This window comes from Olea europaea, chromosome 10, assembly GCF_002742605.1.
Source record: "Olea europaea var. sylvestris chromosome 10, O_europaea_v1, whole genome shotgun sequence".
Classification (NCBI taxonomy): Eukaryota; Viridiplantae; Streptophyta; class Magnoliopsida; order Lamiales; family Oleaceae; genus Olea; species Olea europaea.
Genome location: NC_036246.1, coordinates 21972547 through 21985772, shown reverse-complemented (window position 1 = coordinate 21985772; position 13226 = coordinate 21972547). Strand labels below are relative to the sequence as shown.

General features: G+C 35.2%; 1 protein-coding gene across 11 annotated transcripts in view; it reads left to right on the top strand.

The window, feature by feature from the left end:
- Positions 1–11557, top strand: part of LOC111401496 (transcription initiation factor TFIID subunit 12b-like) — a 17377-nt gene extending 5820 nt beyond the window's left edge. For 3 of the 11 annotated variants that reach the window (XM_023029250.1, XM_023029247.1, XM_023029252.1), the window contains 8 exons: positions 7100–7648; positions 7895–7969; positions 8454–8532; positions 8791–8855; positions 9240–9353; positions 9978–10013; positions 10100–10311; positions 11176–11557. In XM_023029250.1, coding sequence (XP_022885018.1) covers positions 7490–7648; positions 7895–7969; positions 8454–8532; positions 8791–8855; positions 9240–9353; positions 9978–10013; positions 10100–10282 — 711 coding nt within the window. In that variant the 5' untranslated portion in view covers positions 7100–7489 and the 3' untranslated portion in view covers positions 10283–10311; positions 11176–11557. Of the gene's footprint in view, positions 1–1268; positions 2559–7099; positions 7649–7894; positions 7970–8453; positions 8533–8790; positions 8856–9239; positions 9354–9977; positions 10014–10099; positions 10329–11175 lie in introns of those variants that run through there. The other 8 variants (XM_023029244.1, XM_023029243.1, XM_023029245.1 and 5 more) reach the window with 6 other exon arrangements.
- The last annotated feature ends 1669 nt before the right edge of the window (positions 11558–13226 follow it).

The window sequence follows — 13226 nt, the reverse complement described above, 5'->3', positions numbered from 1 at the left end:
TTTTTTTTTTAAATTTTTTTTTCTTTTAATGTCATTTTGTTTCAATTTGAGCTGATGCCTTGATTTCATGTTAGTGCCAAGTAATAACTTGAATGGACAAGTAAGGATTACCATCAACAATGGTTGATACGTAAGTGACCTTGGTGATCAACTAGAAATGTGATAAAGAACCTCTTTAAGGACTATGGTCTACATTTACCCGCATCAGGGAAGGAATATTCAATCACTGTTTGGCCCTCATTTCTTAAAACTCATTTTTTCACAAAATCATTTTTAACCATACATTTTGTGGGATCCACAACTTTTATCAACTTTTCAATCACACATTTCATTAGTTTTTATCAAAATATTCTAAAAATCTTATACATGTTATATTGGTTGTTGATCCTCAAAAGCTAGAGACTTTAGTATTCGAAACTCGCTTCATTGTCTGTGATGTTGGTAGTTTTGTTCAGAGTTGTATTATTGCAATCATGAGTATCTCATAAAGGCTCTTTAAATTGATTTTTTTCCCTCTTTTTCTTCTTTGTTTTTTTGTAGTGTCTCAATATTTTCTCGTGATATTAATCCTAAAAAAGAAGTCTCCTTTTTTCCAGGGTTTTCTATGTTTTGGTATGATTTTCAACTAAGCAATGATCTAAAGGTTTGATGGGTCACTTAACTTGTAGGTGGGTTTCAATGGCCCGCTAAACTTTAATTTGTTCCAAATTAATCATCCAACAATAAGATTTGTTTTACTTTGGTCAAACTTTAATTTTTTCCAGTCACCCAACTATAAAATTTGTTTCATGTTGTTTTCTATATTAGAAATCAACTACCTGGATTAGCATCAATCCACGTTTTCAAAGGAGTCCTCTCTCCAATATGGAAAAATAAATGGTTGTTTGAGACATCAAAGTTAACATTAATTCTTAAAATGGAGATGATAGACCCTCACCTCCAATACTAGTTTGTTATTCATTCTAGAGTATTCCATAATTAGTTAGTGAAGGGACAAAAATTGTAATAGAAAGTTGGTAGAGTTTCTATAAATGTAACAAGGGTGAGTCGGGTTATTCATCTAGGAAAATAGTGGGAAAATTGGGGAGAGACCGGGCCTCTCGAAAGCCTTGGAATTGTCATTTACATTCTGTTAAACATTAATAAATCATTCAATTACAATTTGTTCTCTACCTTACAAATTCTGCACCAATCTATACATACTAAATATTAATACAGAGATTATCATACATCCTTCACTAATACATCAAATTCTACTGCCACAACAGCTAACCCAAAGCAGGAAGTCTCTCCAGCAGCACCAGCAAGTGTAGAACCAACAGCAGCCATCAGGAACCTATCAAATTAGTATCAGAGCAGTCGATTGTCGGACTAATTGAAGCTATTTCAACAGAGAATTACAAAAGAATTTTTGAACTTGATAAGGAGCATGTTGGAGAAGATGGTAGTGCAGCAGAAAGGATATGGAGTCGTTGATACAGGGTTGGATTCATGTGGCCGACTCAAACACACTGATATTCTATGGGGATAATTTAGATTTGTGGCTGTTTGAGGTAGAGCGATTTATAAACATGAATCGCGCCTTATCGGAGAGGGCAAAGGTAGAAGCAGCAGTCACTTGTTTCCTGGGAGAGGCTTGGGCATGGTTTCAAGATATAGACGATCCTGCCCGATTCGAACTCGGGAAGAATTGAAAATGTTGGTGATGACTCAATTCCACGAGAAGCAGATCTTCATTAAGAAATTTTCAGACGGGAAACAAGGGGATGAGTTGAATAGGGAGGCTGAGATCGGGAGACCAGAGGAAGAACAGTCGGCACCAAAGAAGGAGAAGAATTCCACGATGGAGTCGGGAAAGAAGGAGAAAGGACTAGCCGCTACTTTGCCGAAAATTACTCCCACATGTGATTTTCCATCCATTTTTGATAAAATCTGGGGAAGCAGAGATAATCGAAGTCGAAGTAATGAAATCACTATCATAGATAATCGAAGATCAATTGAATTCTTAGCATCACCACCTTCCCCACAATCGAAGAAGGATTCAAAGCTGGATGTATATGGTGTCACCGTAATTGTGCTGAATCACGAGATGATGAACGGGGAAACAAACTTTGTCAATGGGCTGGCAAACACGACCCAAATTCACAGGAACAAACAATTGGGCTTGGTTTCGAAGTTGACCCAAACAATTGCACTTGGCCCATTGAAAGGTAAGCCCATATTAAAACCAACCCAAGCCAATATTACTCTACCCTTCCAATCACGTCATAGCTACTGCCCATCTACTCCCCCAATTTTCTGTCCCAAACAAAGAGCCTCGGCCGAAATTGGACATACCGTCGATGGCAAAGAACAACTATCCCTAACGCCACCACCATCACAGTTGAAGGTTGATAATAGAGGTAGTTCAGAACAAGCATGGGAAGGAAATTTCGTCGACAAGCTAAATTCGAAAATTAAAGCTGAAGAGCAATTGCTGAATGTAGAATCCCGAATTTTTAACTTAAATTCGCATATATTTTTATTTACCATTTAAAAGGAATGCAATGTTTGGTTAAGTTTTTATGCAAGTTAATTGATTATCTCTATAATTATCTTATTAGTTGAGGGACCAAATTGAAGAAAAAATAAATATCAATTATTTTATACTTTATTAAATGGGCCAAATAGTTAACTATTGAAGGAGTTAGAATTACTCTACCAATATTGGGTTCATTTTGAAGCTCATAATAAATGGCGAATTATGGACTCAAGAAAAATTTAATTTGGTTAAGTTAAACCCGAGTTTTAGCCGTCTAAAGAATATTATGGTTATAAGAGTTTTAAAGGATGAGATTTTTCGCCAGTTGACTGCCACCACTAGTTTAGCTAAATAAATTAGAATTTTAAGTTTTGGTTAAACAAAGTCTTTATGTTAAGTATTAATAATTATACATTTTTAATTAAGAGGTAATCAATTAAAACGTAATTCCTGCTTACAAATTTAGTTAAATGCAAATCAAAGGAATTTGAATTATTTGATGTTATACTTTAGTACATGAGTAACCCATGCATTTCATTACAACTTTCACGTGTCCATATAATTAGTAATCATTGTGTCCCCTAATTGGAACAAATTTTGGGAAGATTGGACTGAAATTCTAATTTAATTAATAAGCATACATTTTATAATTTTCGGCCATTAGGAGATTGATAATTTAAGATATTTGTATTAGAGTAAATTATGCAAATAGGAGGCAGATTTGTTTTCCCCGTCTACGTGTAAAAGTCATGCAGTGTAATACCTATCATTTCCTTGTTGTAATTGTAATTGATATAGAAATTGGCAGAAAACCAATAATTAATCTCCAGTCATACTATATCAATCGGGAATTATGAATCAATTTCTAAGAAGATTGCATGAAAGATGAATTTAAATATGGCTGAAATTCCACTTCCCCCACGTGATTACCCAACTTCAACAGTATAAATAGAGCACTAAAACCACATTCTACTACACGTCCATTACCTCTCCATCTTTAAAATATTCCTCTATATTATTTAGATTTTTTAAGGCTTTGGAATTGCAATCACATTTCTACAATTTTATTCTCCACTTTCATCTTCAAAAGGTGAGATACTCAGTGCTATTAGTGATTTTTCCACATCTTTTCAAATACGTTATTATAAATTTAATTACTTCAATTCAGGCTCCTTCGGGAGAAATCATGATACATTTTAAGGCACAATTTAGCCTTCACGTTATTTTGCAGCGCTTGCTAGAATTATCATTTGTCATGGTGTGATAATTCTCATGTTATGTCGGTAAGATAATTTATTTGTAATTTCATGTTTGACTTGAATGTGGAGTAGCAAGTATCTCATTGAGTATAATTCGTTATACTCATCCCCTTATTTACAATTTTCAGGTAATAATTAGTATGCTAGACGGCGGTGGATGGATTTGCTATTGGACCAACGGATCCTCGTCATGAAGTATTTTAATTTTCAAAAACACTAGAACTAATAATGGGTTATTCATTTTTGACCCAATTGTGAGTGCATTATAAATTTTCAATTGGTTTTAACTGTTCTAATAATTTTTGGATGAATGATATGTTTTCAAACGTTCTGCATATTTAAATTTATCTTTTGATTAAATGTTATTCAATCTTTTACATAATTTCTCGTTATATTAAAACTGTTTATTTCAAGGTATATTCATGTTTCGTAACGTTTCGGGTTATTAGAATTCGGGGCGTCACACTGAAATCAGTGGGCTTGAACGAAACGGTCTGGGAAAGAGAATGTGAGGTGTCGTTGAAGCAAGAGAGGATCAACAAAGGGGAATTATGGGTTTTGATGGAATTGGACTTGGGAAAGGAAGGGGCCGAATGGATGGGAGACAGGAATGAGATGAAGCAAGCCCCTTTAAACCTTGGCCAGCTAGATCTAAAGTTAATAGAGATAGCCCAAGCCCACGACTCCCTTATTCTTCTGTCCACCTACATAACCCGTCTCTTAATCAAAATTCACCTTCATTTTCAGTCCGAAAATCAGTTTCCATTACTCCAAAATTCGTTAAATTGAAGCAACCACAAGCACACCATCAACTTAGCTTCAAAGGAGAATGGAAAATGGTTTTTGTCTTCATTGTGACAAGAAAATTTCAGTAGGCCATAATTGTGAGAATAGAGGGTTACAATTGTGGTGGTAACTGATAGTTTGGAGGAAGTATGCTTCATAGAAGTGGAAAACGAAGATGGGGAAAAAATGGAGCTTCCAAGGATGATAAAGCTTCAGGGGTAGATTGATCTTAACCATATGATATTCGATGATGCGGCCAGCTATCAATTGTTTACAACTCATCAGGCTCAAAAATTGGACATTTTGCGGGTAGAGGCGACGAGATATGGAGTTGCTTTGGATACTAGTTATTATTACCCGGCTAAGTTGGTCCATCCACTTCAAAGGGTTGAAACATCTCTCTTTTACGACAACGATGGCTGGATCTCATGCAAAGAAAGTTGCGTAGTTGTATGATGAACGGCTCAAACACAAGAACCTCCACCTTGAGGACAAGGTGGATTTTGGAGGGGCGAGTAGTGATAGACCCTTACCTCCAATACTAATTTGTTATTCATTTTATAGTATTCCATAATTAGTTAGTGAAGGGGCAAAATGGTAATAGAAAGTTGGTAGAGTATAACAAGGGGGAGTCGGGTTATTCATTCAGGGAAAATCTGGGAAAGTTGGGAGAGACCGGGCCTTTAAGTTTCTATTACCATTTTGCCCCTTCACTAACTAATTATGGAATACTCTAGAATGAATAAAAAACTAGTATTGGAGGTGAGGGTCTATCAGGAGACTAATGTGATGACCAATGTGAAACAAAACTTGAAGTCCAATGACTAATTTGGAGCAAATTAAAGTTCAATGACCAATTGAGTTTTTTACCCACCAAACAACCATTTTTTCCCCATCATCGTCCTTAAAACAATGGAGGCTGGAGAAAACCCATTAAGATTCAATCCAAATCACGATGGTATTTTCTTGTTCCTGAATGGGTCTCTTTCGGGGTTGTGGGAGAGCAATACAAGCGTCATGTTGCTAGGCGAAACTTGTAGGCCAAAAATTGAAATTTAGAAAATATGGAAGTTTCTCTTAATGCGTGTAATGCGGCTTGGCTGGCATGCGTGATGGATCAATTGATTACTTAGAGTTAGAACTTTTAGATGATTACACTATTATCTTCAAGACCGAGGTTTCGACTAATACTTTTGTTATTTTTGTTGAAAATCCAATTGATGCCAGCCTTAAGGCCCATTTCAGAGTGAGGGGAGTAAAAATTGTCTTAAGGCGCTAATTGTGAGGCACTTTATGAAGGTGCACGCTCCAGTTGTGCAAGCCACACACTTTAACAACCTCAAGGCTTGTGAGTTCCACACACTTTAACAACCTCAAGGCTTGTGAGGCGGGTGCTCCTTAACCAATAGGCTTATTTACTTGCTTTAGAGGTAGCTCTACAAAACATAAAATATCTGATTGGCCTATTCTGGGAATAGCCCATTGTCCCCTAAAACGTTAAAATATTGTGTACCTCGTACACCTACGTTAGGAATAGTCCATTGCCCCGCCAACTAAAATACTAGTTTCTTGTTTGTAACTTTATAGATTTCACTTTATATTGGAGCATTACATCGTACTAAGTTGCTGCTTTATTTATTGTCATATATTCAAAGGAATTTTAGATCCAATAGCTTAATGTCTTGGAAAATTAGAATTATTGCATTTGAGTGATGTGTGGGTCTTGACACATTTTTTGTTAGATAATGTTTCTATAGGATTCTATATATTCAACTCATTGGTTTTGCAAGCCATTACATAAAATTTGTTCTGTATTTATCCCACTTAACATCACCACAAAGGGAGGCACAACCACTGTTCGAATTCTATACAAGCCACTCAAGGTTGGGTTGATCCAGCATTTGTGAGAGGCAGAAAAAAAAAAAAAAAACCACTGACATGATGACGTGATGGTTAAAATTATTTATGAATTGTGGGGGCTGAAATTTTAAAATCATCAGAATATAGAAACATCTTTTCTGCTAAGAAGATTGATATTAGATAATTAACTCTAATTGCAAGACTAATGGGTAAAGGAGAAGTCATCTTCATTCTACTCGTTGAGGGCCTGAGATCCCTTTACACCCAATGTGGGTTTTTTCGATAGATCTCGTGCTTTAGATTCTCTATTCTGCATATAATGACCCACACTTGGTTTCTAGAACAAACAATGTTAGAAGGAAAAATTCCAAGTGAGATATTAAAATAAATTGACAAATAAAATGTGATTGTTCCAAAATAAATATACTCACCTTTCACATTTTCTAGATGAGCCATCATTGAGCATTTCTACCTGTACTATAATTACGCCACGCCAATGCTGCTTAGCTGGGAGCCTTTGACGCTTTCCTTCAGTTCATGAATTTCCGCCACAGCATTTATTGTTATTGCCCTTATTTGTTAAAATCTAATGTTTGGTTTCCCTTTTATGCTGTTCTACAATTTGTTTCTATTTGCCTGCATTAAATTACAGTTTTTTTTCACACACACACAGACATATAGGACGCAATTTTGCTAGGACGTAGTTTATGAATCCTCAGTTATTCGGATTGGCTCAGAATGGACAACAAGCTATGATACAGAACACCTTGTCCCTACAGTTGTGGTTAAACAAATGCCTTCTATGTCTTCTCCCAATTCTCATTCATATCATCTTCAACAGCAAAGGCAGCAACAACTAATGGAGCAGCAATTAGCTGCTTCTTCTCAGTTTCATCAGAATTCTATGGGATTTAACCCACAACAGATGTCTCAAATGGCACAACGGCAACAAAAAATGGGCCATTCCCAGATGAAACTGCAATCACAACTGCTTTTGCATGACCAGCCACCACAGCAGCAGCAGCCACAACCTCTTTCATAGCAGCAGCATCAGTCTCCAGAAATGGTGGCTCCCGGAGGCCAGAAATCTGTTAGTTTCACAGGATCTCAGCCAGATGCTACTGCATCTGGAAATACTACTCCAGGAGGGAGTTCGAGCCAAGGGACAGAGGCGAGCAATCATCTTCTTGGGAGGAGAAAGATGCAAGATCTAGTTTCACAGGTTATTCCAAGCAAGTTCATTAATTTACATTTTTTAATTCACTAAATTATTTAAGATTTCGTTGCAAAATGCAGGATTTTGACTTTCAAAAATTCAGGATTTGGACTTTCGATTTTATGGAGATAAGTGAAAAAATCAGGATCAAATTAGATAGTGAGTTGGAAATAAGAGGAACATTTTATGCTATATGTTTTCTTTTTTGGATGCGGTACAGGGATTAATATAGTTGTTATTCTAATGTCATAGTTGGATCCACGTGGAAAGCTGGACCCCAAAGTTGAAGATCTTCTTTTAGAGATGGCTGATGACTTCATTGATTTGGTAAGGCTAGCAGATGCATGATGAAAAATACTAATGGTAACTGTTGAAATATTGTGTCATGCGACGGATGGTTGAGTTATTGGGGGGTGAATAATTTTTGAATTTTTTACTTAGCATTGTTTTTTATTTTTTTGGGGTTGGGGGTAACAGTCCATCAGTTGTTTCAAATGTTAGTAGAGCTGGTACTACCCTAAATTTTGGTATCCTACATCGTCTAGTTATACCCTGGAGTGTTGATCATGGGTCACCGTGGCTAGGGATGTGATAGGAGTAGATTATGTAGGATCTGTTTGAAAATTAGTAGTAATGTAGGAACTGTCCTATTATTTAGAAACATTCTATATCCTGTAGTTTTCTTATATATTATTTGTTGGATTGTGGGTTGATGTGTGTGAATGTGTGGAGGTGGAGTTGGTGATCTGCATGCTTAAACATGAATTTTTTACGTTCCTTTGATGATTCATCCTGTCATATCTTCTTGTAGGTTGCATCATTTGCTTGCTTCCTGGCAAAGCATTGGAATTCTTCAACTCTTGAAGCTAAAGATGTACAGCTGCATTTAGGTCTGTGCTTCAGGACTTCTTTATATAGCATCTTTGCCTAGCAAATAAAGGCAGTGCAATTTATCACTGATGTTTAGGATACTGATCGACGTTATATAATCTGTTAACACTCTTGATCCTGTTCTTTTCGTATCACACTTTATAATTGTATCCTAACACAAGGACAATTTGAACTCTTATTTTTCATTGCATCATTATCTGAAAATTATACAAAGAGCTTAGTTCGTTCCATTAGGCTAACAGAAGGAACTTCTGCAGAGAAAAACTGGAAATTGACCATTCCAGGGTACTCTAGTGAAGATGACAAACACCTTGCAGAGCATGTAAGCATTGTTCTCTATTCAAAATTTTAACTTAATGCAGCATGGGCATGGTGTTTGTTATAGTCATGATATTAGGTCTTATGTTCAACTATTGCCAAGCCGTGAAGTGTGTTATACTTGGATGAGGTCAGGAAGCATTACTCAATATTTTGCATTGATAATACATTTATGAAGAAGTATATGCCGAATATTTCTTTTTCATTGTTTAATTTTTTTCAAGTTAATTGGATCCCATCTATGAAGTACTACGACACTTGGATTAGGTCAGGAAGCATTTACTCGATATATTGCATTGATAATACGTTTATGATGTATAACATGACTACTACCTTTTCCTATTCTATAACTTTTTCAAATCTTAATTTGGGTTGCTCATTTATGAAGTATTGTGACACTTGGATAAGGCCAGGAAGCTTGTACTCAATATTTTGCATCGATAATACATCTTTCGTTGGCTTTGATTCGTCTCCATCTCAACTCTCTTCCCTTCACGTACTCGTATGTCCTTTTCCCACTCCCTCGCTCTACTAATACAGCATGTTACTTTTTTTTTTCCCTAATATATTTTGGATGTGATGAGGACATCACCTAAATATGTTATGTTGAAGACTTTTATTTATGTTTTGTGTATTGGTCTTGGCCCAAGCCTTTTTTTTTCTTTAGGTTTATTGCTTTGCTATTTATACTTGGTTTGTTGTGTACTTTGGGGACGATGATTGGACATTAACTGGCTTTGCTGCCCACGGTTTTCTTCTCCTTCTCTTTGGTATTCTTCTTCCCTTGCGTCTGCTGCTTCTTCCTCTTTCTTCCCTGTTTTCTCCTCCTTCCTCTACTTCTTTCCTGTTATTTCTTCTCTGTCTCATCTAATTCTACATCAGGATGTCCATGACAAACAGATTAAAGTACATTGGAACTCGTTTTGCAAAAATAAAGAAAACGTTTAAACAGTACCTTTCCATGTCCAGAATTGCATCCTGATTCCAGTGACATAGTAGTTTGCACTTTGCAGTAATAAATTTTCAAGTAACTTAATTCACATCAGATGCAAAAAAAAATTTCTCTGTACTTGGATTAGCTATTACTACATGCTTATATTTAAGTTGAATTTGGAATGTCTTGCAGTTACCAAGTGAAGTCCACGAAAAGCGTCTGGATGTGGTAAGTTATATTGTTCACACTAAATTTTACCTGGATTGTTCCCTTCAGGAATATATGATCCATTCCTATATAAAACTCTTACTCAGATACATAGTTCAATGGAGCCTGTCCCATCCGAGACAAGTACAAATAATGCTAGGCTGATGGATAGACAGGGCGCCGGCAATCCATCTGGTCCAAGCCACATGTTAAGACCTTCTCCAAGTTCGGAGCAAATGGCCTCACAGTCTAATGTTCCCCAAATCCAGCAGCCAACAAATAGGTTTTGATGGCCATCAGTTCCCAGGTCTCTTGCCAAATAAGAAGAGTTTCTTAGTAAGATATCAATCATTTTGTAATAAACTCAATGCCATTATGCATGAAAATATACTGTTTTTTATTCTTTCTTATGGACAAGAGTGCCATCATATGATCGGAAATGCAAAGCTGCTGACTTTCCTATGTTAAATGTTGATTTGTTTTCCATTTTTTTTTTTTTAAATATTTTTGCTGCATTTTCCTTTCCATTTCTCTGCCACCAGTCACATGCTCTTTGTCCTTGTGCATTTGCCCCTGTACACAAAAATAAGCCCTGTACACAAAAATAAGAAGAAGAAAGGCTCGTGCATGTTGTTTCTTTTTATCTTCCCCCTTACCGTTTCTCTCTTTTCATGAAAGCTAGGACAAATGGTTTGCCCATTATTTTTCCAGTTCTCTCTCTTAATTTAATATTTTGAGCGACCCATATAGGATACTGCATATAAATTTTATTTATGCATGCCTACAGTGATGTAGCCTCGCATTCTTACTTTAGCCTTCTACACGAAATAAACATTTCCTTGTACCACAACCTTCAAATGGTTTTATGGAGTCATAAATGGTATACAATAAAATCAGTATAATAATTTGCACCCATGTTGATTTCACAGTATAAAAATTGCCATCTGAGACCAAGTCCTTACTTGGTTGGCCGTGAAATCCTTGTCAATGTTCATCTAATTTTCTCCACTTTTACTACAATCCCACTGTGGCTTCTTGTAAATTTTGGCGACGGATTCTGGAAGTGCCTTGTTTTTCATCCTTAAACTATGAATCTCCACGTATTATGTCTGGCATGTACATTACTGCGTACGTCAATTCCCTGGCCAGCTGCACATATCTAAGCAATTTTTTCCTGTCACAGGTTAAATGGAGAATATTGTAGCTGTCCACTGTTTGAAGGCCTGCGATTATTCAGTTAGGGCTGATAATCAGTTGGAGAAAGTCTTTATGGAAATACTGTGACATGAAGATCCTTGTTGGATGAAAAAGTTGGGAGTTTTTTTTTCATTTTTTTTTTTTAACATGTTTTTTCACATTATATATAGTGTACCGGAATTAAGTATTTTGAACCCCGTCTTGTGAATAGTTGACTTGCAATGGGATTTTTATGTCACCACCATATCATGTTTTCATTTTCTGATAATCATTCAGTTAGTTTCTCTGCATTTTAAATGCCAACACTGCAGGGAAGTTAATTATTGAAGTTTTTGAAGCCAATTTTTATATATTGGCTTTGACAGTTAGGGCTCTGTGCTAGGCTGCTAGCAGAGGTGTAAACAGTTTTTGAAAAATAAAGACCTCTGAAGATCGTTTCACTTGGGCCATGGGCCTCTACAGTTGAGTCGGACTTGACCCAACCAGCTGTAGGTATAGACCAGCTAACTTAGCAAACTCTCTTTCTAAGAGATTAAACTCAATAGAAAAATATTTGAAATATCATTTCCCCAATAATCGAATACTTTTATATGTAGATATTGCATATTTGATTCCATCCATAAATTTCTCAAATTATCTTCGGCTATTTCAATAGTTTTCTGAGCTTCTTGTGAATCAATGTCACTACCTTGGAAGCCCTTAGGTTATATCACTATATCTCGATTTTTCATATATAAATGTAATTAATATTTGGTAGAAGTGAACATGATTTGATTTGAAAAGTTTATGACAACATTTCTAATCAAACCACTTAAAAACGGTTTGAGGGCTTGTTTGAGGCATATTATTAGACAAAAAAAAAAAGAAAAAAAATGAAAATTCCGATCATTAACCATCACATTCAATCAGTTTTTTTGACTTCTCATCTCTTGTGTGGGGTCTAGTTATATGTGCAACGGTTAGAATTCTGATTTTAATGAAACAAATCATGTGCCCCAAATAGGGGTTGAATTTTTTTTTCGAAACAAATCAAATCACTTCAATTTCTAAGTCAAACAAATCCAAACCAAAGTTTTGAGTTTGGTTCAGTTTAGAATCATTGTTTAATAAAGAAAAAATAACATATATCGAATATGTTAAATTATAAATATTAGTCTAAAATTTCACTTTAAAACATAAATAGTATCATTAAAAATATTATAAATCAAAGTTATAGAATTTTAATCATTATAAATCAAAGTTATATAATTTTAATCATTGTAATGCAACATGATAGGACATTTTAATCTGTTAATTAATACTACTTGATGCAGCATCTGCAATTATAGTTTTATAACACATAATTCATTTTCTTCATAAAGATAAAAATATTGTACATGAATTCATTGGTTATAGTAAAATGATATAAAACAACAAATTAAAAAAATGAATAGAAAGATAAAATAAGATAATATTTTCTATAACCTGTTGTGAATCATCCAATGCTTGTACCTCGTTCAAAAATTGACGAACCAATATAGGTTCATTGTTACTATGAAAGCAATTTTTAGCGCAAGCCACCACCTCAACCATTTTTGCACTAAAAGAACTCCTAAAGAAATCACGAATCCGATCACGAAGAGAAGCAAATGAAAGGCTTTCATAAAAATTCTCGTAGAATCGAGAATGAAGTTTTCACCGACACTCTGCTCAGGGTTCCAAACTCAACGATGGCTAATAGGAATTGCAGACTCGAAAATAATTGTGGACATTTGAATAGCCAATATATCTATAATAATTTGGGGAACAATCTTGTATTTATTTGTATTAAATTTTCACCAGAATAATATATCGAAAGGCTTATTAATCAAATCTTCAAAATGACCATTTAAGTAGTCTACTAAATCAATATAGGAATTAACAATAAAATCTAGAAACTAAATTAAAACGTAAATAATTAATTGAGTGATCTAACAAGGAAATTGAGATGCAAATAAACCAAAATTAATGTTCGCTAAAAATTTAAAGAGCACAAATTAGTTCAAAACAAGACAACTA